This window comes from Drosophila melanogaster, chromosome 2L (genome assembly GCF_000001215.4).
Source record: "Drosophila melanogaster chromosome 2L".
NCBI classification, from domain to species: domain Eukaryota; kingdom Metazoa; phylum Arthropoda; class Insecta; order Diptera; family Drosophilidae; genus Drosophila; species Drosophila melanogaster.
The window spans coordinates 15074773-15100334 of NT_033779.5; the positions used below are offsets into that span (position 1 = coordinate 15074773).

The following is a 25562-nucleotide window of genomic DNA, read 5'->3' on the forward strand; positions in this document are numbered from 1 at the left end:
TTCAGTCTCTGACGGCATTTCGTAGCGCGCAAACACTTTCTTCGCGTCGCGCTCCCCATGACATATTTCCAAATAAAAGGAAAAAGCTGTGAAAGTAATAGTGGTTAATTGTTTTTAAGTAAAACGAATTTCTATTGTGATTAAAGCGCTTGGTTCCGTTGCGTACGATAGTGTTTTTCGTTAAGTGACAAATAAAATCGTGCTCTTGTTAATCTAAAAATTGTTTAACCTAAATGCGCAAAGCGATTATGAAATAAGAAAGACATTTGAATTTTGTCTTTGTTTTCACAAGGGTTTTTCGATTCACTCCTTTTCACGCAACTTGTCTGCGAAACCGCCTTAGTAGTTTCGCTTTCCGAAACGCATTTAGGATCGGTCTTGGGGTTGTGCGTAATGTCTGAACCCACCCCATTTTACTCGGCAATGCTCCAGCACCGACCAACCCACTTTTACTAGCCACCACATACAGCAGCAGTGGCAGCAACAACAGCGTCCTTTTAGCCGGCAAAGTCTTGGGATTCTTTCTTTTTTTTTTTTGCTTTAAACATTTCTCTTCGAATGGCGTGATACTTCAGTCCGTCCACCTATAGCTTTTGTCTTCAATCACGCACTAAATTTAAGCACAAACTGATGGTAGAAAAAAGTCTAGTGCCATAACAAACTTGCCTTTCTGTTGCCTACTTTTTTGGGCCATCGGCTTCATTTCATATTATTGCAGTTCATGAGCAAACATGCTAATCGTGTTATCGTATGACAATTGGTAAACACAAACACTGAGAGCGCCGATATAATCAAGCAAAGTACACTAATTAAATATATAATAAATCACCAACGGATCCTGGCATAGAATGAGCCAAACTTTTAAAACTTTAATGCACGGCAACGAAGAAGTCAGAGACGGAGTTCCGTTCTCGGAGCAGCAGCAGTCGTCGGAGGATGTACCGGACTCCACAGCGACAACAACGGCGACTTCAACAGCCGGCGAGCTTGGTGGCGGCCCAAGGGATGGCGGCGAGGATGATTTCACCGATGACAACAACTTCGAATCGAATTTGCGACGTCGCAAAGGCAAAATAATTTCCTGTGCCAAGGAGACCATCGAGAATGGTGAGTGCCAAATTTAGAACGGAAAACAAAAACTCCATGAATTTTCGGTTTCATATATATATTTGAAGTCATGCGCCACAGCTCTTTATCTATTTGTATTCGATTGCCAAGCTCCGGCAGCTGAATATTTGAGTTTACCGCCTTTCCATTGTAGACATGTGAAAAACAAACTTTCTACCTGTTTATTTGTCATAGGTAGATACTATGAAATTGCTGTTTCTCATATGAATAGAAAGAAAGAAAGTAAGAATAAAGTATCTATGAATGTGGAAACTTGCACACCATTTTAAAGTTTGTACAGCATGCACACAATATAATAGATTTTCCAACCAATACGCTTAATCATGTGCTAGTAAGTTAATAATTTAACACTTCCGTGCGTTTGTTCTGCCTTGGGACCGACATGAAAGTTTTTAAATGGGCTGCGTTTTCGCACGACCCGAGCAACTATCCAATTACGCTGAAATTACTTTCAGATTGGCGCACATCCTGTCAGCAATAGACAAATAAAAGAAACTTTTGCATGCATTTCACTCAGACGTCGGTGTGCATGTACTAGTGGGTAGGAGGGTTAAAGAAGCCTCATTGCCATTGTCCCACTTGAGTCCTTTGTACAGCGGAGCTATTGAAAAGCGTCGCCGTCTGAAGGAAGGCGCTATTTGAATTATTTATGCGAAGATGACAAAGGAAATGCGCTGCGATCCTTGCACATCACCGCCGACCGAGCTGTCGGTTATTCCCCATTGGATTACTCATTAATTGCTTGGGCGCCGCGCTGGCTAATTTTGCATCAGCCATATACCCATATCGATTGTCTTTTCCTTGTTGGTTAGCCTAGTCTGGCTAGCCTAGTCTAGTAGTTCAAGTGCTCACCTCTATTGGGCCACATATGAAGAGTCCTGCCATTCTTATTCGCCTATGTTTACTTGCGGTGACTGTCTTGAGGGTAGTTAATTAAATTCATTAGCTTTTATGGGTCAAGGTTGCGTGTGTATAATAATATATGGGGTGTCTGTATTGGATTGATGGCTCAACGACATTTGTAATGACAAACAGAATGAAAATGGGCTACAATATCGGCTGGTATAAGGGTTGGTTTCTATTTTCTTTTTCATGTCGTGACTTCTGACAACCATTTGAGTGCAAGAAAATGGAGTTATAGCTTTCTTGAATAGTAGCTGATCATAGTATAGATATTACATTTTTCTTAACCTTATGTAATCATTAATCTTGTGAAATATTTCTTGCAATTTGCCGCGCTAACAAGTACCATGTCCGTTTGAATTTCTAATGGAATCACACGGTCTCCCACTTCGTTAGCTGTGAAAATTGCACAACAAATTTAGCAGCATGTTGTGGCGTTTTTCGCGTAAGCTCATGGAGACTATCCCTTCCACCCACGGATTCCTGGCCTCGATTGGCTCCTCCTCATCAGCCAACGCCACTTGGTTGTTGGCGCGAGTGTTGGGGTTCAGGAAGTGCGCGGATTTACGTGTTGCCAAAATGTCAGACATGACTTTTAAACTTTACTGGCAATCTGGGACGACCGAGTGACGTGGCCAACTCACTCACGCTCCTACCACCGCCAGTGTTGCATTAGCCGACAAACCATTTGACTGAAAATGCATTGCGTGCGCTAGGAATTAGAAGGAAATTTGGCCAACATCGTTGGAAGTTCATCGATTTTATTTCGATCCCACTGTGCTGCAAAGCGCGTGCTAATGGAATTGAATCATACTCACTCATATCTAACGTCTTCTCTTCTCTTGGCTTTTGTGTGCCTCATTTCTTTGCTCTTGTCTGTATTTGTATTCACATTTCTGTTTGCCTCCGCTAGATTGTTTTGTTGTCATTTTTATTTGCGTTAGCTTCAGGGCATTGCCTGTAAATTTGTTAGCCTGCCTGCCACCGGCATTGACAGCTCCCCTGAATGTTGAGGGCATAGATGCGCCATGATTCTGACAGTTAACCCCTTTTATGGCATTGTTGTCAGGGGTTCAAGTGGAAAATAAATTTCTTTGAGCCTGCCGTCGTTTTCAAAAATTATTGTTCGATATTTATGTATTATTGTATGCTCTGAAAGTGCATAGAACTTAAACTTTAAAACATTCTGCGATAGTTCTATTCCTTTTTCTGCGATTTGTGATTTGAGTGAACTTGCATTGAACTTTTATTAACAGTATTAACTAAGGCAGTTAATACTTTTTTAAATAAGGCTGTAGTAAGAACTAAACTGTTTGCGAATGTTTACACATTTTAGTTGTGTATTTTGAGCAAAACAGCAGCACATAAACAAAAACCAGGCTAAATGTTTGTTTAGTCGACTTTCTTCTAGGGTTTTTCCTTCGAATTTATATTAATGGATTTTTTCTAAGGACGCTTATGGCTCAGCAAGGAGCACATACATTAAACCAAGGATATAAAAGCTTTATTTGTGTCAGATTTGCAGTTTTTTTTTGTGTTGGCTAAAGGGGAATAAAGACGTCCTTTGTGCTCGCTTTCAGTTGCACTTGAACTTTGTGGTATATTCAAAAAAGAGGTCGTTGCAAGCCCGACAATATCAGACCTTTCATAAAGCTTACAACATGCTGAACCATTATTTTGCCATTTACTTTGCAAAACTGAGAAAACTGATTTCTTAAATAAAAAAAAATTTAACGACATTTTCATTGTTTGTGTTGCATACTTCATGGCGCTTAAGTGCGCATTTCACCCAAATTCCCTTTACTTCCGTTTCCTCTGAAAAATTAATGGCTGTTTCTGTTGGTACGCCAAAGCAATTGAATGGAACTGAGTGCTTAAGAAAAATATGTTCTATGTGGCCGCCTTTTCTTAAAGAGTGTAAATGGCTTCGTATAAATAAAATAAATTCTTTAAAATCCCTGTTGCTGGAAGTCTTTTATTTAGAACTTATTTCCCGACAACTTGGATAACAATATAGCAAATTTTCAAACTACTTATCAGCCATATCTGCTATTGCAGTTTGTTTTTAGCAAAACCACAGTTTCACAATCTTGATATGTAAATGCGTGGCAAGATGTGTGCACTTGTAGCAACTGAGCTACATACATACATATAGCCATAATACCAACCAGGTTCAGCAGCTTCTTGCCTGCCGGCGTCTGCAGTTTTCCCGGGCGATGCTAGTTACAGGCAACCGGATGTTTCTGGGTACGTTTCCATCCGATGCATGGCTACCATATGCTTGGGAAAATCCTGCCTAAAGCTCAGACTGACTGACACCCGACCCGATGTGGGATACTTACAGGTAAAGAAGCTGAGCTTGCATTCGCCGGCAATCCCAGCCACAATTCGGTTTTCACCTGTGCGTGGTTGTGTTTTAAATTGTTAAATTCATCGTGGGCAAACATCAACGTGGCTTCTGTTTCGATGGCATCGAGAGCAGCTTAATTTCCGTGGAAATCCTCTGTGCACCCACACTTTTCGTTAGTTAGGTTTCTGGTGAATCGGGTAGCATTTTCATTTGCGTAGCTGTTTCCCGGTTATGGCTTACAGCTTTGATTGGCTGCTAATCTGATTGGTTTCAGTCAACTTTTTGCACTTTTTGTCCAGAACGAGCTTAACGGTTTTTTTTTTTAATAATAGCTTTTGTTTAAAACTGGAATATTATTCGAGCTAGTCAAAAATTTATGAGCTTTAGATTAGAGTCTTTAGATTATATTCGTTAGTTCAACACATCTATGGCTGATTTAGCTTTAATATGGGTAACGTCTTCAGACTTTTAAACTAAACTAAAGCACTGATTCAACTTTGATTTCAAACAAAGTCTGAAAAGGTCTACGTACAGTAACTGCTAGGGAGTTGGCCTACATTGATGGGCTGCCTGGAAAGCCAGACAATCGGACAATCTTACCTGCATTCCCGATGCGCATAACATTGTTGTCTTGATGATGCTCATGTCCGGATGGCTTAGCCAAAGCCGTAACCAGCTTTGCAGGAAACAATAGGCGGTATATACAGTGCACAAAACCCAATTCCATGGCAAAGGAAGTTACTAGACAGACCTTCCTAGCACCTCTTCGACCGACGTGCTTTCGTCCAAGTTGAGCTGAATCGCCCACGGCATTGCTCTTCGTTTGCTACTCAGCCACAAAAAATTTCCTTCCAAAAAAGAAAATGAATATAAAGCGAAAAAAAAACGTCTGTATTTATATTGCATGTTTTGGTTTTTCGCCACGGGACTTGGCTGTAGTCCAAAAATACACCGCATCGCGAATCCTTGGTTTGCGCGGCACTTGACATGAGTTCCTTAAAACTGAGAGTTTACCAAAAATCATTTCCATGCACCAAGAAAGCCCCTAAGGAATATAAAACATTTTACAATTGCCTATCATACAAAATATGAATTTGTTTCTATTGATTTCATTTATATAGGTGAATTTGGTTCGCAGTGTAGGAATTTATATTTACAAGTCGTGCCGCAAGTGCACTTTCAAATTCTGCCGAAAACGGCTGAAATAGAAATTGAAAAATCAATGAGGCCAAGTCGAAGTTGAATGTGTTTTCTGTCTGCGGAAGAACTTTATTAGATCCAGTTCGAAACTGTAAGAAGCCTTTAATATTGGCATTTCGCTTTTATATTTTTGGCCGACAGAAGTTTGTATGTAATGTAAAGGTTCAATATACTCTTAAATTCTCTTCAAAGGCTTATTATACCCAAAACCCTGATAGGTATGCTTTAATTTCAATCAAACATTATCTTAAAAATGAGTAAATATTCTTATGGCAACTATGTTTTTGCAATTATTAATAAATTGAATTTAATTTCCAATTGCTTGGAATCTGTGATAAAATGTATTTTCATATGCTTATCATTCTTGCGGTTGGTTGCAAATCGTGTCCCGTTGATGTGCGCAATTTAGTTATTTAATTTACATCAGCGCAAAATCAATTTCCGGTTGCTGTACGCAGGGCAGGCGAAGAAGCGGAAAATTGCTGTCAGTGTCAGGAGAGTCATAATGTTTATTTAATAAAATGACGGATAGTTTCGGACAGTTATGAGGATTCCCTTTAGTGGAAATTCGAGACAATTTGTCCGATGGAATATTATTTGTAAAATCACAATTGAAATTTAATGCATGTAATCGACTATATAATGTTTTTAAAGCGAAATAGTTTAACCATAAAAAAAGAAAATTATATATCATACATTTGTGGACAAGAAAAATAATATGTTTTACATCACTGGCCGAGTCGACTTATTCATTTTTGTCCGTTATAAGTCCGTACAAAGTACTATAAGGACATAAAAGAAATGTGTAGTGATATCATATGTCAAGACTTTTTCTACGAGTCCTCACTGTACAAGCGATAGTGTGTCCTATCTTGTCCGCCATCGATTTGCTCCTTAAGTGGTTTGTCTTTGCGTGTTCTCGTCATACATCTTGTTTGCCTTGCTGCTGTTTAGCAGATGTCCAAGTACCAGTAAATCAATTATGTTGGTATATCTAGAAAGTAAATATATGATATTATCACTGATTTCCGTAGGCTTAGCTTAAGTGCTTTGAGCTAAAGGTATTTCAGGTATTCTGTCTGCTTCTTTTGACATCTTTAATGGGTTTCTATATTGATGAGGCTCAAAACCGCACTCAAAATTGTTGAGTGTGAGTCGAGTGGCAAAAAATGGCACCCTTGCAGTTCTGTAGATAATCTAGATAAGTTTGCAGTTCTCTTCATTTTCAAGGCTCTTAACAGTTAAAACCGAATTTTGCCTTTCTCAGTACATGGTTTTATGGTCTTTAAAAGCAGCAATCAATTTTCATATACAGAAGTTATGAAAAGCATGGCAAACATGAAAATTTATTTCAAACTCAGCAATTGGTCAAAAATCTCAATAGCGGGTTTTCAGTCAGTTAAAAAGTGGGTTTATATAATGATAAAAATCTTCACTAATTTAACTTGCTAAATATGTGTTGAAGAATTCCTGTTAAATTCAAGATTTACTTCCTCTGTCGAGGGGCTATTAACTAAAAGCATTCGAAATGACAATGTTCCAAAGCCACATTACGAATGCGTTATGGAAAGAGGAGAATTATGTCTAGCCTATCAGCAATTTACATTTAGCTTGTCGCAGATTGAATTACAATCAAAATGCGATTTTCCCGCAATTGGTTTAAACTACCAATTAAAATTATTAAAGTCACGACGAGTGCTTGTTGCATCTTTAGAAAACCCATTAAAATGTTGCATATTATACTGACAGCTTGTCCGCTTTTATGTGTACGTATGTGGACGGGTATTCGCGTTATAACATGGCAGCACTGACAGCCAAACAGTGTTCGACATGGGGGAAACTTTGCCACCCATTCACGTGTCCTTGGAAATTTCCTGGTTGTCTGGCTTTCGGCCTGCTCGCCTGTTGTTATCTCGCATCCTTGCCTGATTTTGGTTTGACCTAAGTGGTTTTTCATTATAAACGTAAGAAAGATTTATTATTTAATTTTCTCACATAATGTGTAATTATGTCTGCAAGCTTTTTCTTTTTGGCAACACTTGTACCCTATTAGCGATATAATTATGCTGGCCTAAATGTTAGACACCAAAAGGGAACATAAAAATTAAGGACAATATTTAACCTGATTAAAGTGTGCGTTCCTTACAAAATTGATTATTAAAATCAATTTAAAGAACTGCTAAATACCAAGAATTAAATTGTTGAGATTTGAAAATACATATTGGATTTCTTCTTTTCCAAAATGCTTTCACAGTTGTCAATTAAGTCTTAGGGGAATGGTAAAAGTAAGTTGTGAACTTCTCAAGTTGTCGCCGTTAGACCTCATTAACTTTTTCCTTAGCCAACTGAGCAGAACGCAAGTCTCTTTTACTGTGATAACCTTTAGCCATTTCTGTTCAAGTCTGGCATATTTATGCAAAAGACTTGTAACTTAAATGGTAGATTAAGTTTATCTAAATATATATTTCATTGAATGGAATTGGGACTCAAAGTTGCCTCTCAATTGTTTTAATAAATTATGTTTTGATTCCGTGGAAACGTTTTGATTTTGAAAAGGCAGCTTTCAATTATATATGCAGATTCAATCAATATAGTCGAAGCTCGCTGAAGAGCTCGTTTTGCTGAAGAGTCCCTAACATTTATCCCCTTTTTTCCGTTTTTCCCTTGTCGTTTTGGGTGGCCATTTTGACAGTTTGAGTGGTTTTGGTTGTCAGTTATAGCATTCGAGAGCAAAAAGGACTGTAAAAGCATGTCTATAAAAAATCCTTTTGCATTAAAAATTATCACAGACTGTGAGGAAAACTCGAGAGAGATAGATTATGTCCGTGAGTGATCTTGTGTGATATACAATATATTTTGAAAGCCTCTTAGTCACGACAAAAATTTAGACTTAAAAATGCGATCTAACATCACAGTGAGCACCTTTAAGCCGCTTGGTGCTTTATTGCATTAGATTGATAACTGACCACTTTCACTTAACATGATTAAAACTCAATTAAGGACTTTGCACTCTGGTGTTCAAAAAGACACATATCCATGCCGGCGATAAAGTTCCACTGCCTTTTACTGCTATATATTCAGTTGCTTGTGCCCCGCACACAAATGCAATTAATTTATGCTGACCAAGCTTGGGTCCTTCAATGTTCACTGTCCTGTCAACCGCTTTGGCAGCAAAAGTTGCAGATTAACTACCCAAAGGGGAGGCGGCTGGATAAATGGAGGCTGTCGGATGGAGAGTGGGCACGATTACGGGGAACTCAGTTTGGGAACATTAATCACAATAAGCACTCCGTGCATCAATAAAAATGTTTCACACAAAACATGACCATATCCTGCTGTGCAGCAGGATATCGTGCCACTTAAACGTGAAACGGGAAAAAAACAATTCAGTCGGTCGATTTTTAATACAACGATGTGTTAAATTCGCGGTATTTAATATTTTATAACAAAGGATTTTATGAAGCATGCGTACATATGTCAGGCATATTAACTCTATTTAAGCGTATGTCATTAAGAGCAATTTGATGCGGGCGAAACTTCCAATTAAACTGCATATTGAAGAGAATAAATTCGAGGTCATTAGGCATTCGCCTGTAAGCCGGTTCTCAAAACAATTGGGTGGGTAATTGCGAGAGTTCTTTGATATATAACAAACAATTAAATGTAGTTATGATGTGCAAACTTAAGAAATTCAATTTGCTTTCACAACATTTAATAAGGATGCTAACCATCTCCCACATTTCACATGCGGTGGTGAAAGGACATCGTGTCAACTATACTAGTTAAGTGTTCACTTCCTCGAACGGCTACCTGACTTGACTCAGTGATGATTAGATGATGGCGGTGATGACGACAGGATGTGCTCCCTTTTGTGAGGATGTTGCTGAATTGATGGAATGTTGGGATGGTGGGTCATCATCAAAATTACATCATCTAGTTTCAATTAGACGCAATTCAAGCTGGAGCCAATTAAGTCAGGCATTTAGTAGCGAGTGTTGAAGGTTTGCTAATGAGCTTTTGCAGCTCCTCTTTGGCTCTCGTCACCATTAAGGTTAATTAAAACATAAACTGTTTTAACTGAATGCTTAAGGAATGTTGGTAATGTTGAGGCTGCAGCCGTCAGACACGAATCTGCTGATTAAATTCACTCCTTCATCCCGCTTATGCAACAAATTATGCGTTGCTGTGGTTCTCGGCCCATGGTTTCATTTTGGCGCCCAGCAAAAGAGCCTGAGTGGTTGGGTGGTTGGGTTGCCCAGAGCCGATTTCATTAATTATTCAAGACACAGTCCGCCCCTTAAGGGCTCCCAGTGCCGCTGATTTAACAGCCGAAAACATTGGCTGGCACTTCCTTTGCTGGCTCGTCTTGCTCCTCCAATTGGAGTCCTCGTCCTCGTCGGTGTCAACTTAAGCATGTGCGGACTGTATAATGAATTGTGTGGTTCATGCTGATGGAGCAGCTTTCTGATGCCCAACTCTTGATGTCGTGTATTACTCACCCAAATTGGTTTGGTTTACAATGTATTGAATTAGGAAGTGTGGCTTGATTGCACTTTTTTCCAACTTTTGCTTGTCACAACGAATGGGGAACATTTATTTATATTTACTCAGTAACTTCTCTTACGAGGTCTATTAATGTGACTAATATAGCTGGGGTATGTTCTTAAATAATTTAGGCTATTAGTTTTTATATCGATTTTTGTTCTTTATTAAGCTAAATCACGTGATTTCTTTTTTCTTTTTTAAGGACGCTCTATATTTTATGGCTTGTAACCCTTATTAGCATATGCCGACCCTGGCCGGCAATAAAGTGATTTCTAGCCGCAAGCTAGCTTTTTATTTACTCACGATGCTTTAGATTTTATTCGCAAGTCCCGCAGGATATAGCACGCGTGCTCTTTTTCGCAGAGGTCCTTCTGGCTGTGATCCATTCTTTTGTCACAATTTTTTTTTTATGAGCCGAGCGTGAGGGTGCGATGTCTAAACCCATTTGTGTGTTTAGCATATCAAAATGGCTGGCAATCGTAGAGCGGTTACATTGATTGCGTATGAGTTTATATTCCTCCGGGTCGTTGCTATTCCGCTTATGGGGAATACCACAGGCAAATTCACAGCTCATTTGCAATGCAACAGCATCCCATTCGATCCATTCGGCACTGGTTAAAGGTTTCGATTTTGATTTGGATTTGGATTTGCATTGTTCATGTTTTATTTATGGAACTAATTACGAAATTCCACATACGTGATTTACTCGGTTGCCCAAAATATGCAGACATCAAATCGTGCTGCTCCTGCGGTTTGTTCATGTCGCTTATAATTAGTTTTATACATATGTACATGTATCGACATACTTATAAGCGTTCTAAATATACATTTATCTAAAATTTGCTTGCTCTAGGCTCTTGGCGTGCACCCTAATTAAATTCGGTTTTGTTCCCAAATCGGAGGCAAAGTACAGTTTAAGCTGTATAATTGAGTTTGTTACACAAATATCTAAATATTCTAATGAGTGCGGATAGGGGCTTAGTAAAATGTTACGATGTGTAATTAATGATGAGCAATTTCGCCTGTGCAAAACCAAGCTGAATAAGTCATTACGAAATGTGGTCTATTTGAGTTGACGAAAGCTTTTTGCGAATTAAGGGATTTTGAACCTTTCAAACGAATTCAATTTTAATTAGAATATTTATAATGATGACCGTTACGCTATTTCGAGTCTTAATGAACATGGATTTTGGAATGTCCCATTGAAATTTAAAACCTTTTTTTATTACCCTAATATTTTTTAGCGAGGGAGCACACTTGCAAAGTACTTTTTTACAACCTTATCGTTAAATGGCAAAAACATTCTGACCTTCGTAATGAGCTCGGTGAACTTAGAACGAACCAACCATTATTATTATTCTTATCGAAAGAAAACATTGGCAGGGAACCAAGCCAACGCTTGAGGTCACTGCAAGTGGCATTTGTCATTAGCCAAAATTCAAGTGAAAGCTGTTAATAGTCACAAGGACATTAACGGTGGCGGAATGTCCTCGCGCGCTATCAATTTTAGTGCAGCTTCGACTGTTTGTTTTTCCTCCTTGCTATTTTGTCTTCTCGCTGAAATATTACTTACCCGGGCGAAAATAAGTTCATCATTAATTACGACCCCGAGAAACTGTTTGAAAACTTCCAAAACAATTTACATTGTGAAATAATATCGAGTTTTTCATTTCTAAACTAAGTTTGGTAAAGCACTTACAGTTGTAATTGTAGGTTTTTATCAAGAATAGTGTGAATTTGCAGTAAAGTTTTTACTGCTGTCGTAAAAATTGGGATTCTGATTATTTAAACAGTCATTTTTTTTTTTTATCAAATCCTGCCGTTTACTTGATTTTGTTTCTTTCGGGGTTAAATTTCTTGTCAGCACTTCCCCTTTCACCACTTGGCTTTTGCATTTGTTGATGTTTCTATCTTTTCTAATTAAAAGTTCCGGCAATGTTGGCTTTCTATGCTTTAACCATGTCAGGTTGGCTTATTTGCGGTTCGTATTCTTCTCTTCCTTTGAGCTGCTTTGGCCTGTGTGTACTTGAATCCCGTATTTTTACCTATGCTATGTTATGCAACCCATTTTTGGGATAGTGTGGATTTATCTCAACTAGTCTGTAAATTTAATATGATTACTTTGCCTTACTTTTTTCCAGCTTCCCGCCAACTACGCCGCAAAGTGCCCTACGCAGGTCATTTGATGACTCCTCGTCGCCTTTGGCTCAATAAAATTCCCACACAATGTGATGTGGTTATTGAATTTCCTGAGGATGCACCAGACGAAGCGCTACGCTGGCTCCTAGCCCGTATCCGCTCGCAGCCGCCGGCTGGTCTGGGTCTATTGGTCCAGGTCAAGGCGCACGAGAGTACGCGGCGAAACGCGTTCTATGTCAGTGCTCCTGTTAATGTGTAAGTGGAACCCATAGTCTATTTACTCTATAATATCACTTTAAGTTTTAAAATAAATCGAATTAGAATAATATATAATCTGTTGTTTTCAGACTGTTTAAAGCCGCTGAAGAAGCCCGCCTGCCAAAACGCCTGCGACCGGATTTGGGCGGTGCTTTGAGGGAGTTCACCACCCGCGAGAGCCATTGTTTCCAGCAGTTGCGCGGCGATGTGGGAAGCACGGCACTATTCACCTCCCAGGAGCGTCAGTGGCTGGTCCTCCAGGTGCTGCAGGGTCTGCGAGCCGGCTGCAGTGACATCGAGGCCCTGCACGGCCGAGCGGCTGTCGCTGAGGGTCAGAGCATCGTGGCCACCTGGCAGGAGTCCGGTCTGATCACACAGGTCTTTCCGCTGCACGAGCCCAGTTCGCTGACGCAGCTCCAGACGCACTGGGTTAAGCAGATATTCGCACCGCAACCTCTGGGTAAGATTTATTATCATACGGATTCATCACTCCATTCCTATCATATCAAATTGTAAATGCCTTCAAATGGTACAGAAGTCCAAAGTAATATGCTTGATTCTTAAACATCTTGGAATCGTTGAATGTGAATAAAAGTCATAAGGCAAATATTCTCCTTTCAGATGACATTGCTGCCTATTTTGGCGTTAAGGTTGCCTTGTACTTTGCCTGGCTAGGTCATTACACCTGCGCCTTGGGAGTTCCGGCTGTGTTTGGCACAATTCTCTACTGCATTCTATGGGGCAAGGGTCAAACGGCCCAGGACATGGGCCATGTGCTCTTCTCCCTGTTTAATGTTGCCTGGGCTTCACTGTATCTGGAAGCCTGGAAGCGCTATTCCGTGGAGTTGGCCTTCAGATGGGGCACTTTATCAACGCCGCCAGAGCTTTTGGAACCACCTAGGCCGTTGTATAAGGTGAGCGTAACAGAAGTTATTGACAATTTGTTTGATTTATCGTATATCGCGGATCATTGCTCCAGGGTCCATTGGAGGAGAACAATGTGACGGGTCGTTTGGAGCCCAAGGAGGCGCCGGCATGGCAGCGGCGAGCATTTCGCTATCTGGTCAGCTTTCCCATAATTGGATGTTGTCTGTGTGTGGTCTTTGCTGTGATGTTTCTCATGTTGCGTTTCCAGGTGAGGAAGTACTTTAATGACATGTAGAAATGTTTCCAAATGTATATGCCTAAGAATTACCAGAATGGCCTAACAAATATTGAGCTTTATGGAAATATAATTTGGTAATTTAATAGAATCTGAATCTTACTTCAGATTTAGTATGCCTTTTCAAAATTTATTAGTTTATTTATAAGCATTTCTAGTGTCTGAAATTTCCATAAAGCTTTATTACCATTTGCAAGGGAATTCGAAACACTTTCCTTATCACGACATTCGTGTTCCACTTCCGTATACTTAATGTCGCTTTCACGTTAAGCATACTACCAATTTGAATGCGCACGAGTGAATGAAATGGTGTGCCTGCTTATCAATTTGTTTGCAATAATCATATCACACATACGCTCCCATGTTCCATATATATTTTACCGGTTTCCGGTTGACCCACATAAGCCATTTTTCTAAGTTGGTCTTAATTCCTTACACTTTACTTTCGCAACTAGAACACTCAAAGAGATAAGGCCAAAGTAAAATAAGTCTATCACTACCACACATCATTGAATTGTTTTCACATTTTTCTTATCATTTATGCTTTCGTTTTATGTTGTTTTTGTCTATTTTTGTATACTTCACAGGATTGGCTGGATCACCATAACATACCAGACAAAGGAATTGCTCAATGCATGTATAATTTGCACAAGGTTCTTATTCATTTTTCAATTGCATTTCAATAATTTACTATGATTAATGTATGATCGAACAATCCACGCATTTGTGTTGTAGTTGTCATTTGCTATCATTCAAAAACGAAAATATCGCAATAATATTTATTTCTGGGCATTGATAAAATGGTTAAAATAGCTATACCATTGTCTGTGGAAACAGTTCAAAATCAATCCAAATATTTTGTAGTTCATATTTTGTATTTGTTCACAACAGTTTCGATAAAAGAAGGTGATGAATTGAGAAACTGCAGGGTGGTAAATTCCAAGTGGTTTTTTTTTCATTAAAAGTTTTTCACACATATTCATTTTGGTAGAAGTATTTTTGCAGCGGCTTCAGGCCATCATTTTGCATACGCAATTTTTTCCTTTTCCCATCCCAAGCTGACGTTAATTAAAATGCTCAGCTGGCGAAAAATAAACTGCCTTTGGGAAACTGAAAATAGATACGGAAAGGGGAAAAGTAAGAGTGCTGGCGAACGCAACCTCGACGTTGATAAAATACTTGTACTATAAAACGTTGCTTGGCATTAGAAAATGTCACGCAGAATAGAAAGTCTTGACTAGTTCCATAAAATTTGAGCTAACATCTTTTGTAAAAGAAGCTTACAATAAGTAAATTCAATAAATAGCTCCGCTTTAAGTGGTAATTTCCAAATCGCATTAGATGGTTTAAACGGACTTAATTAATTTTGTATGCACTTCAGTGATAGTTGATAGGAGAATTAACTACTGAAAAGCTTGTTTGCCTAGCCTGTTGATAAAACTGTTTAACCTTTACCAGCGAGTATTTACAGTCACCCATCTGCTTGTGTCATTAAAAAAGTTAAAAAGCTGCCAGCGCAGTGGACAAGCTCCTGCACACATCTCACTAATCTGAGAATGGACCATTTGGTAGTTGTTGGTTGCCTGGCTGTCGGCCACCATTCGGTGTTTGCAGGTAGTTCATGTGGCTTAATGCGCACCAGGAGCCAGAGGACAATAGCACTTTTGGTATGGTTCGCTTTTTAGTGTTCAACCGAGCAACTAAATGCTGTCGTAATGAAGCGTATAGGGGCGAGGTGGGAAAAACGTGTGCTAGTATGTGTTTTGGTGCGGCTATGGCGCTATTTGTCAAAAGCAGACTTTTGTGTTTAAAACCTGGTTACCTGGGATATCACACGAATAATAATAATATTGAGTGCTTTAAATGGGCTAAAAGAAACTGGTTAACTTGCGACATATTCCCAATAGAATATCATTTAAATCGATGCAACAAATCTATTGAACATGTTATTAGTTAAACAGCATAAACGGAAAAGTTAACCATTAAAATTGACCAAATAATATTTGGTTAATTAGGCTAAATTAATAACATTAAACAATGGTTTATATATGTTACAATAAAGCAAGTTCTATTGTTCAGCTTTTTAACAATAGGCTATATGATGAGGAAATGGCGGGAAATGTTGTAATTGTGTGACATGACGACTGCCACATCGTCGACAAAATTGCATTTAATGCTCGAAAATTATTTTTAATTTAATCAAAGTGCGTAAACACTCAATGAGCTCTTCATTAGCAGGGTTCAAAAGGCAGGTGGGTGAAAGGTCAGTGAAAGAATGAGTAATAATGATGGGTTAATTAGCACGAAAGTAGCAAAAACTGATGGAAAACTCAAGTAAGAGTGGGCTATGCCAATTAATATTGCTGTTATGCGTGTGTCAGCTATTAGAAAACTATTTATTATTAATTTATTACAATTGTGTGTATTTTTAACGCCTACAGGACTGGTGGGACTCCAAGTTGCCGGAGGAAAGTGTATTATGCTGCCTGAGTGTTATACCGAAAGTTTTGCTGGCAGGAGCCATTACCTTAATGGACGAGGCCTATTTTAAGTTGGCCGTTTGGTTGAACGACCGCGGTAAAGTGGATCCAAATAATCACATGTGTGTTTATATCTTTAACATCTCGTATTTCCCAAACAGAAAACTACCGCCTGCAGTCGAAATATGAGAACCACTTGATAGCTAAAGTGGCTCTTTTCCAGTTTGTCAATTCCTTCCTATCGCTTTTTTATATAGCTTTCTATTTGAGGGATGAGGAGAAACTTAAAGAGGTATGTATCTTGAATATTATATACAGCAATAGATTTTGTAAAAATAGCTCTTCATATTGCCACAGCAACTGGCTGGTCTGCTCATCTCCCGCCAAATCATTGGAAATCTACGAGAGTCTGCGATTCCCTATTTTCTTGAACAATGGAAACTGGCCAAATTGAGCTTCAATATGTGGGGTGCTCTTAGCCCTACCCAAAATGTGACCCGCAGTCTAGCCGAGGAACTGGCCACTGCAGAAGCGGAACTAAAGGCGGAGTCCACTGGTACGCCCACCAAATCCCAACAGCCGGAATCGTCGAGTAAACGGAATATTGGACAGGCTGAAATAGAGAGCTCGTTGTACAAGGTGATTGACACATTTCAAGGAGTATATCCTTTGTGAACTGACTTATCGATTAACACTGCCCCACAGTATGATGGCACTTTTTCGGACCACTTGGAGATGCTCGTTCAAATGGGCTATGTTGTGCTCTTTTCGGCCGCCTTTCCACTGGCTGGAGTTTGTGCTCTGATCAATAACCTGATGGAGATTCGTTCGGATGCCTTCAAACTGGCCCATGTTCATCAGCGTCCATTTGGGCAACGTGTGGCCAACATCGGAACTTGGCAAAATGCCCTGAGCATCCTGTCGCTCGCCGCTGTTATCGTGAATTGCGCCTTGATTGGGCTCTCTGGACAGGTGTCGAGGCTATGGCCAGGTTTGACCACGGCACAGACAATTATTCTAATTGTTACCCTGGAGGTGAGTTCTGTGCACAGAGTGGTTCTCTGGTTATATAGAAAAGGGAGCGCTATAATTGAGACTCAACGTACATATACTGATTTGCTTATTTACCAATTTATAAACGTAATATTAGCTGAAACCTATTAAATACATTTGCTGACTCTACAGCACATAATGTTGGGACTGCGGCAAGCACTTACCTGGCTTCTGCCGGAGTTGCCATCGTGGTTGGCAGCGGAAATCGCACGTGCCGAACATTGCCGCCGGGAAATGCAGTGCAAGGGCACCTCGCCGCGACCCACACCGCCCACTCCGCAGTCGACCACGTCGACGCAGCCGGAACAGGAGGGACCCGGCGGATTGCAAATGGAGAGCGGAGCGAATACCACACGAGACCAGTCCATGGAGAGCCAGGTGGCCGAGGATATACTTCTCTACGGACAGGAATTCGCTGGCTACGGCCATAACATCGAGGCGGATGTCAATATTTATGAGAATCGTGATTCATCACCGGATTCGCCGCCCTCGCAGGTAAGTTAATGAGCTGTGTAGGTGTGGACTTTATGTGCAATTACATATGTACTCCACTTTTTAGACCAGCACCATACTGATTAGACCGCTGCATGAGTCAACGCCACCACATGGTGGAGCCTCCCTGACCAGTCTGCATCAGGACGGTAATGGCGGGTGAGTGCCTTTTCCATTGAACTACTAATAGTAAAGGAGTAAGGGACTGGAAAACTTAAGTATTTCGAACACGCCAAAGGGCCGGGGAAACCCCTAATGGCCACTCATTGCCCCATTAACTTTATGAACATGCACCGAACATACGTTTTTTACATTCGATTTTTCTCTCTATTTTTTATATGTATTATTATTTCTAAATTTTCGAAAAATCTCTTTGGCCTTTTATAATTAAGCTTAATAATTTTGTTTTTTAATAGAGCTTGTCAGAGTTGGGTTAAAAAATCGCAAATGTTTATACCGGAAATTCCACCATACCTGGGCTATTCAGTGCGAAATTTAACAACTTTTGCTGGTAACAGTCGAAAAATGCAACAACATCAGAAGCTGCAGAGCGGGTAAATTATGGTTGGATAGTTGTTGGTTGGATAGATCGATGTGTGTTTCGAAACATGTTTTCAAATGCTTTCGACGCTGTAAATTAATGGGACTAATACTGGCTTCAAATTGCTCAACTCAAGTATATTCAAGTATTTGCAAAAAAGTATGTTTAATATAACGAGCAACTGAAACCAGTATTAGGTGTGCTTTACTTTACTTTCTTCATGTTTCCGAGCTTCCAACATTTTTGCAACGAAAACTTCTAAAATTGGCTGACCTGCTCTATCTTAGTGACCTACTTTGATTATAATATACCTAAAGAAAAATTCCTATATCTTTTTACTCCTTATTCTTACACTACTTACTTTCTGTACTTCTCGCTTTTTGTGCGGCACACAGAGCTTCCGCCAGCACGCTAGCGCTGAACTCGGCGGCATATGCAGCTCGCATGCAATCTATGCATATTCAAGAAATACCGCCATTCCGAAAGAAATCAACCGATTCAGCCGATCATACAGGCAGCAGCGCCAGTAGCAGCCCCCAGCGAACCACAATGCGGCAACTATCGGCGCAGCGGGAGCCGCAGCAGCAGACGATCCCTGAGATACCACCGTACAAGACGCGCAAGATATCCGCGGAGAGTGCCATGCATCTGAATATGAGCGTAAGATCTGGGCTTACCCGTTGTATACTAATAGCATACCCTATAAACAGGATCTATCCCCCCCCCCCCCATTCACAAGAGTTTCCTTAGTTCTTCAAATGACCTACTGTGTCTGTGTAGCTGCTCCATGTATTTATTGTGTCTGTAGACTCTTGCATCAACTAACAAAAGCCTCGATACTGGTTACCTTACTAACAACTTGTAGATCCACCAAATCACCGGCCTACCTGACCTCCTAACTATCAACACCTCGGAGTTACAGTGTATCAGTTTGAGATTAGAGAAGAGTGTTCTGAAAAAGTCTATCCAATGTTAAGGCATATTTTAAAGAAATACTAGGAATACTTTTCGTTATTCAAAACATATAGCACTGCCCTATTCTTCCCACCACCTTTAACCAAACCGAATAGCAAATGAAATACTCACTTAACCTACAACCTCCTTTTAAAGGACAAGCTACACATAAAACTTCATGCACCAGAATGGATGTCACGTTTGAAAGTCAACGACAATGCTAATCTGCATAGAAGCATAGATTGTATTTCAAAGGTAGTGGATAGATAAATACTATATATAATATATGCATATATCAAAACGGAAGTATATACCTAAGAATGATGTGTTTGTTACTCAATGTGTGTTGTTGGTGTTTTATGCGTGATGAAATCGCAGGATCAGTAGAAATGTACACCGTAGTTGTGAATTATACTGTTGAACCCGTGTTAAATATCGCTTTTATTGGAAATCCAGTTGGTCAAAGGGCAAATGAAATACGAAATTTGATTGGCATGGCAGAAGCTTTCGTACACACATATCCACGCTGGCTTCCCTATCACTCACATATCCACTTACAAACAAAAGGCATGGATTACTAGTATCATACATAGATCATAGTGTAATCTCCATAAGCTTTCGATGTTGATAGATTTTAAAACTTTTTTTCCTTCACAAAATACAATGCTAATAATATTGGTTAATTTTGAATACAACTTAAGGAACTCGGAAATAGCGCAGATACAGCCGACATTTTGAAGCCAGCTCCATCATGGTGCAATGTGGCCATGAGATCGGGTGCACCTGGCAGCAATTTGGCCACGCCACCAGCTTCACAGCACCAGCAGCAAATAGTGGCCTCCTCGTCCTCGTCATCCGGCGGCGGTGGCAGCGTCTTTAGCCCCAGTGGCCCTGGGCCGGCTGGAGCTTCAGGCGTTGGGATCAGCAATTCCCAGTCAAGACCTAGTGTCGGCGCATTATCAAACTCTTCATCTGGTTCATCCCATAAACAGCAATTGAAGCAGCAAGCCAAGGAGGAAAAGGAGCGGGCTAAGGAGGAGAAGGAGCGTGCTAAGGAGGAGAAGGAGCGTGTTAAGGAGAAGGAGAAGGAACGACTGAAGGAAAAGGAAATCGAAAAGGCAATGGAGAAAGAGAAAGAAAAGGATGCACAGGGAGCAGCAGCATCCACATCAACGGCAGCGACTGATGACGAGGCTAAGGGTAAGGTTTATGCATTACAACAAATAATAGTCCGATTTTTAGATATAAATTTAAATTTAAAATATTTTGAGTTGGTGTCAATTTGATGTTTTAATGGCCATTTAATTGATACATTTTCAGCTGCCGAACTGGCCGCCAAGAAATCTCGTCTCAAGCAGAAGCTGGTGAAGAGTGCGAGGTCAGTGGCCATCTTCTCGCTGAAGCTCAAGGAGCGAAGACAACGCGAGGCGGAGAAGGCAGCCACCATAGCAGTGGAGCATGCTAAGGTAGGGCTAAAAAGGTAGTAAAGTCAACTAATAATTCTTTCTAACTTTGTCTTTGTAGGCTCTGGCCAAGTTGCCCATGCCACAGCCAGTGGGCGGCGAGTTGTCTCTTATACCCATCGAACAACTAATACAAATTGAGGATATCATACCTGCGATGAAAGCTGCAAGCACTTCGGGTGCAACCACATCGTCCAGTCAAGCCGGCCCATCGACGTATCATCAACAGCAGCATCAACAACAGCACTACCACCCACCTTCAAATCCACATCCGCACACGGATAATTAAGCTAATAAATATCAAGATTGATGGCCACCCTTTCGCACACTTTGTAAATAGTTTTCTATGCACCCGCCCCCATTAAGTCGAGATTTTATCAAAGTTACTGATGATATATGAGCAAATTTGCTGAATGTGTGTCTTGTCCAGAGTTGGAAGAAACTAATTAACTATATATAGTGGTTACCATATAGAAAATTAAGTTACTCAAACAATAGGTCGACAAGATTCGAACTTTATTTGGTCCAAAGCTAAACAATACAGAATTTGAATGAAATTTGCCTGTAGGTTAATAATATTAAGTTACCGGCAAATTTCATTTAGATTTTCTAACGTTTAGTCTTGGTCTGTTTTTTTTTTTGGTTTCGTTTTCCAGTGAAAACCGAGCAATTTTTCCAAAACCATTTCATATACAAATTTATCAAAGTTTTGTATGAATGGAGTTCATTTGAATACAAAACTAAATAATGTTTATGGCAACTTAGACTTTCGGGTACAGTGCAATAGAAGTGCATACATAGAAATTGTAGTATGCAAAGAAAACAATACTTTTTAAGAGTTGTGAAACGAATTTTGTGTTAGCGTTTTAGCTGTTAATTCGTTTTCGTAGTCATTGTTGCTTAGCGTTTAGTCGTATAAATCACTTTGTTACACACAAAATGTTGAAAATGTTAAATTTGCATTTATGTTGCCAGTGAGCGGATACTTAATAATTACGCAATCGCTAACACTCTCACACGATAATCGAAATCAGACAAAACAACGACACGCATAACTGTGAGATAATATCGTCCATTGTTCCTTCCATATAAAGGATAACGCCTTCGCACTCGCTTTTAGCTATGGTACAACAGATCAGATGGAAACTATTACTAAATGCAGCTAGCTATAAACGCTGAAAACTACATATTACTTGCTGCATTGTTTTTTTCTCGTTTTTCTATGTGTGGTCCTAGCTTGATCGAAGAGAAAACGAAAAAAAAAAAATTGCACACTTTATCAACAGTCTAGTCAAAGGATCTACACTTTAACATAGATGCACCCAAACACAACGGCTATTTGTAAATATATTGTAGGGACTAAGTGTAATTTAAATGAGGTATACAAATTATATTAATGTAATAATTAAACGTGCTCTTGTGTTGAACAAAAATTTCAAGTAAAGCCATTCAATAAAGAAATTGTATTTGACTGGATGGTCAGTTGGGTGTTAAACTTTGCTATAGCCTCGTGGAAATTAAAGAAGCATACTTTTGGGATGATAACATATCTTGTGCGGATGAGCATTGAATTTGAATTTTAAAGGACTTACGCTGCACAGATAAAACTAATTTCTTTTTTAAGCACATATATTTATATTTACTTTAGTTAATATTATTATACATTGGTAGATTTTATCATGTTATTTACATATATGTAAATGACTTGCAGTTAACCACTTCATTTTTCAAACAGAATTAGCTTGATGACTGTTAAGCTTATAGAGTTTCTGTAATATCATTTTAAATGTCGGTTTATATGAGTGATACCATTTATTACTTTCAAGTCCATAAAAATACCTTTACTTCGACAAACACTTTACATTCCTTTCAATTGCTGTGTTACTGTGTAAGCCTGTAAGATATGTAAATCTTGTACACGTCTCAGATAGAGCACGCACTTTAATTAAACGGGTCAAGGATAATGGCGGGTCAGCTGTGAAACTTTTCCAGAACTGATTGCACTGCCACTTGCATCTGCCCGGCTGTGGTTTAATCATTACGTTTAAATCAGATAGAACCACTGCCCTCACCACAGACAGCATTCGATGGGTACAAGTGTTTCGCCTGATTTTCTTTTCTTTTCTTTTTCTTTTTTTTTTGTGCAACAACATTTTTCATTTTGTTTTATAGCTAAGCTTAACGAATGGTGGACACGGGTCAAGTCAAGTCTCTCGACACACACATGGGTCTCGCAATTCCACGTACAAATCCCCAACCTCAGATCCCATACCTCGTTCACCGTCACCGTCATCGTCATCGTCATCGCCATCAACACTTGTCATTGTTGCAGGTGAGCTGTGAGCAGTAAGCAGTCAGCAGTGAGCTTGCCCGTAACTGATTTCAGTTGGCTGATAAAATTTCTGAGCCAAGCATTCGTTGGCCATTTGCCTGCTTGACAAACGCACTCCGCACGTACGGCTAATTAACGCGCGTTTTAAGGCCTCGCTCCCGTAATCCCCAGCCCTCTCACCCTTACCCCGATATCCGATATCACTGCTCCCCATCTGGCTGACTCCCCCTGCTTTGTCCCACTGGGCACGAGTCGCATTACGAATGCATTGCGGTACGACGCTCCGGATTTGGCCAGAATGTCCTACCAACGTTGATTGAGGGGCATACATATGTATGTTTTAGTAGTTCACGTACTCATATGTTTGATTTGGTTGAAAGGCAGGCTGAAAATTAGATTTATTAGTAGACCCATTTCGTAGTAAACTAAACTAAAAGGAAACTACAAAGTACAATTTAAGTTGTTCTAAAATGAATTATTGAAATATATCTATATAAGGAAGTAACAATGTCTTGCAAAATATCACATAGTTAAATTGTCAAAACTAAGGCTTATGCATCTTTTATTAAAGTTTAAAAACGTTGTATAGAAAAGTGCAGAGCTGACCAATCAAGATGTCCAACTTGGCCATAAATCTGCGCAACACCCAAACGAAATGAACACAAAAAAAAAAAAAAAATAATGGCACAATGGCGGCCTGAGGAAATAGTTAGTTATGTTATGTAGGAAACCACAACGAGCCATAGTTGCTATATGTACAAGTGTTCAGTGGAGATCGCGAAGGTTGGCCAGATGATGATGATGATAATGATGATGATGATGGTGATCATGATGGAATGGTGATGCGAACTAGGTAGCCACCAAACAGAAAACAGACAACGCTTTATGGGCGATATTACCGTAAGATAATGGACCACCAGTCGGAGCTAAAAAAAAAAAACTTTTGGGGCCTTGTCCGCGAGACACAGGTTGGTGAAATCTCGTCGGACTTGGATTCGGATTCGGAGTCTGGGTCTGGGACTGTGACTGGCGGCACTGCTTCTCTGCACCTGACCCGAAAATGTTTCACATTGCGCGAGTTACAGTTAAACGCCATTTTTTCCATTGAAATTTGGCTGTTTTTGAAGATTTTTTGTTCGTGAAGATCTCTTGTTACGGCGAGAAAGCAAGGTGCAAAAGGTTTTTTTGAGACTCGGACGGTGTCCCAAAACCCATCCAGTAGCCGGCAATTTGTTTGTCCAAAATGGCTGGTTGGGCCATTAATATGGGTAGAAAACACGGTTGGCCCAAAAATAAAATGAAACGACAGAAACGGCCACGCCTCGAGGGCGCAACGGTAAATGCCCCCCAAGACAGAGTTTTTTTTTTTGGTTTTTTGGGGGTAGTGCTTACTTTTTCGACTACAATTTTCTGTAGTTTAGTCAGAGTTGCGAGTCGGATCTGACCCATGGTTTATTCACCTGTGCTGCTCATAGCCATTGTGAGCTTAAATTAAAATTTAAATTGCTATAACATTCGGTTGTGGCTGTGTCTGTCGAGTGTTCGTTGTTGTTTATCTTAATGAAACTTTTTAAATCACTTTTAAGAGCGTCAGTCGGTTTTTTGTCGGTCGGCGACTATTAAAGCATACGCTATATATAAAGCTCACACTCTCTCGGATCTCTTTGATTTAAATGCATTTAATTTTGAGGCATGTGAAAATTAATTACATTTAATTAGCCTGGCCCCCATCCCAACCCATCCCGTTTTCGTTTCGTTCTGTTCCCCAAATACAAGTTGCCGTTGTTTGCTTTTAATGGTTTGATAATTTCAATTTTCGTTTACCCAATAATGAAAACGCCCGGTAACGTGGAAACTAATAAAACTTTAAACCCATCCAGTAGCACCGACTTTATGGCCCCTTCTCGAAAATACAAAAAAAAAGGAGTGTAGAACGATCTTGAGTTTGCATGTATTGTAGATGGAGAGAAGGTCACACGATTCTTTAATTGAATTTCAAACGAAATGTACTTGGGCTTCTTTTCAAAGCTAATCAAATTAAACGGAAGCAACGTTCTATTTAGCCTCTGTTTTATAAGTATTTAAATCGCATTTCAACGCAAATCAATTTGTATTTAACTCAATTGAGGTTAACTATTAGGGTGGCAGACCTTATAATCTGAATCAAGGAAATCTGCTTTCGGTAGAATCTTACAAATAGCCAGTAAAGTTAAGGAGAACCAAGAATGAAGAAGTTCGTGCTACGTTCAATTAACTCCAGTCCCTTTATTGAAGTCTAATGAGATCTTTCCATAAAAGTGGCCTTTCAGCATCATTTTATTATAGTATTTGCGTTCAGTCAAATAATTTCCATTGTCTCGAGTTCCAAGTGGTAAATTATTTTTTTTTTGTTTAAAACTATAAAGTCGTTTCGTTTATTATAATGTCCCATAAGATCTTCACAACTACGTATTTGCTGTTTTGACACCTGCCATTCGCCATTCTATTCTGAATGTGACACACAGAAATCTTGCCCCATGGGTTAATGTCTATCATCTGACTTTTGGCAAATGACAATTACTT

General features: G+C 39.7%; 1 protein-coding gene across 6 annotated transcripts, besides 1 other annotated feature; it reads left to right on the plus strand.

Moving 5' to 3' along the window:
- Positions 1 to 3: 3 nt before the first annotated feature.
- Positions 4 to 22143, plus strand: wwk (white walker). 6 transcript variants are annotated; one of them, NM_135894.3, is made up of 17 exons: positions 4 to 1107; positions 12268 to 12520; positions 12613 to 12983; positions 13145 to 13437; positions 13503 to 13658; positions 16127 to 16262; positions 16327 to 16457; positions 16523 to 16804; positions 16871 to 17200; positions 17351 to 17713; positions 17778 to 17869; positions 18127 to 18264; positions 18647 to 18911; positions 19362 to 19460; positions 19907 to 20405; positions 20526 to 20671; positions 20730 to 22143. In NM_135894.3, the coding sequence occupies exons 1-17, from the start codon at positions 873 to 875 to the stop codon at positions 20955 to 20957; spliced, it is 4017 nt and encodes a 1338-aa protein (NP_609738.1). In that variant the 5' UTR covers positions 4 to 872; the 3' UTR covers positions 20958 to 22143. The 6 variants fall into 6 exon arrangements, with proteins under 6 accessions (NP_609738.1, NP_001260459.1, NP_001285952.1 ...); NM_001273530.1 differs by lacking the exons at positions 18127 to 18264; positions 19362 to 19460 and adding an exon at positions 14273 to 14338 and having other exon boundaries at positions 4 to 94; positions 719 to 1107; NM_001299023.1 differs by lacking the exon at positions 19362 to 19460 and having other exon boundaries at positions 4 to 94; positions 719 to 1107.
- Positions 6711 to 6769: a mobile genetic element.
- Positions 22144 to 25562: the final 3419 nt, after the last annotated feature.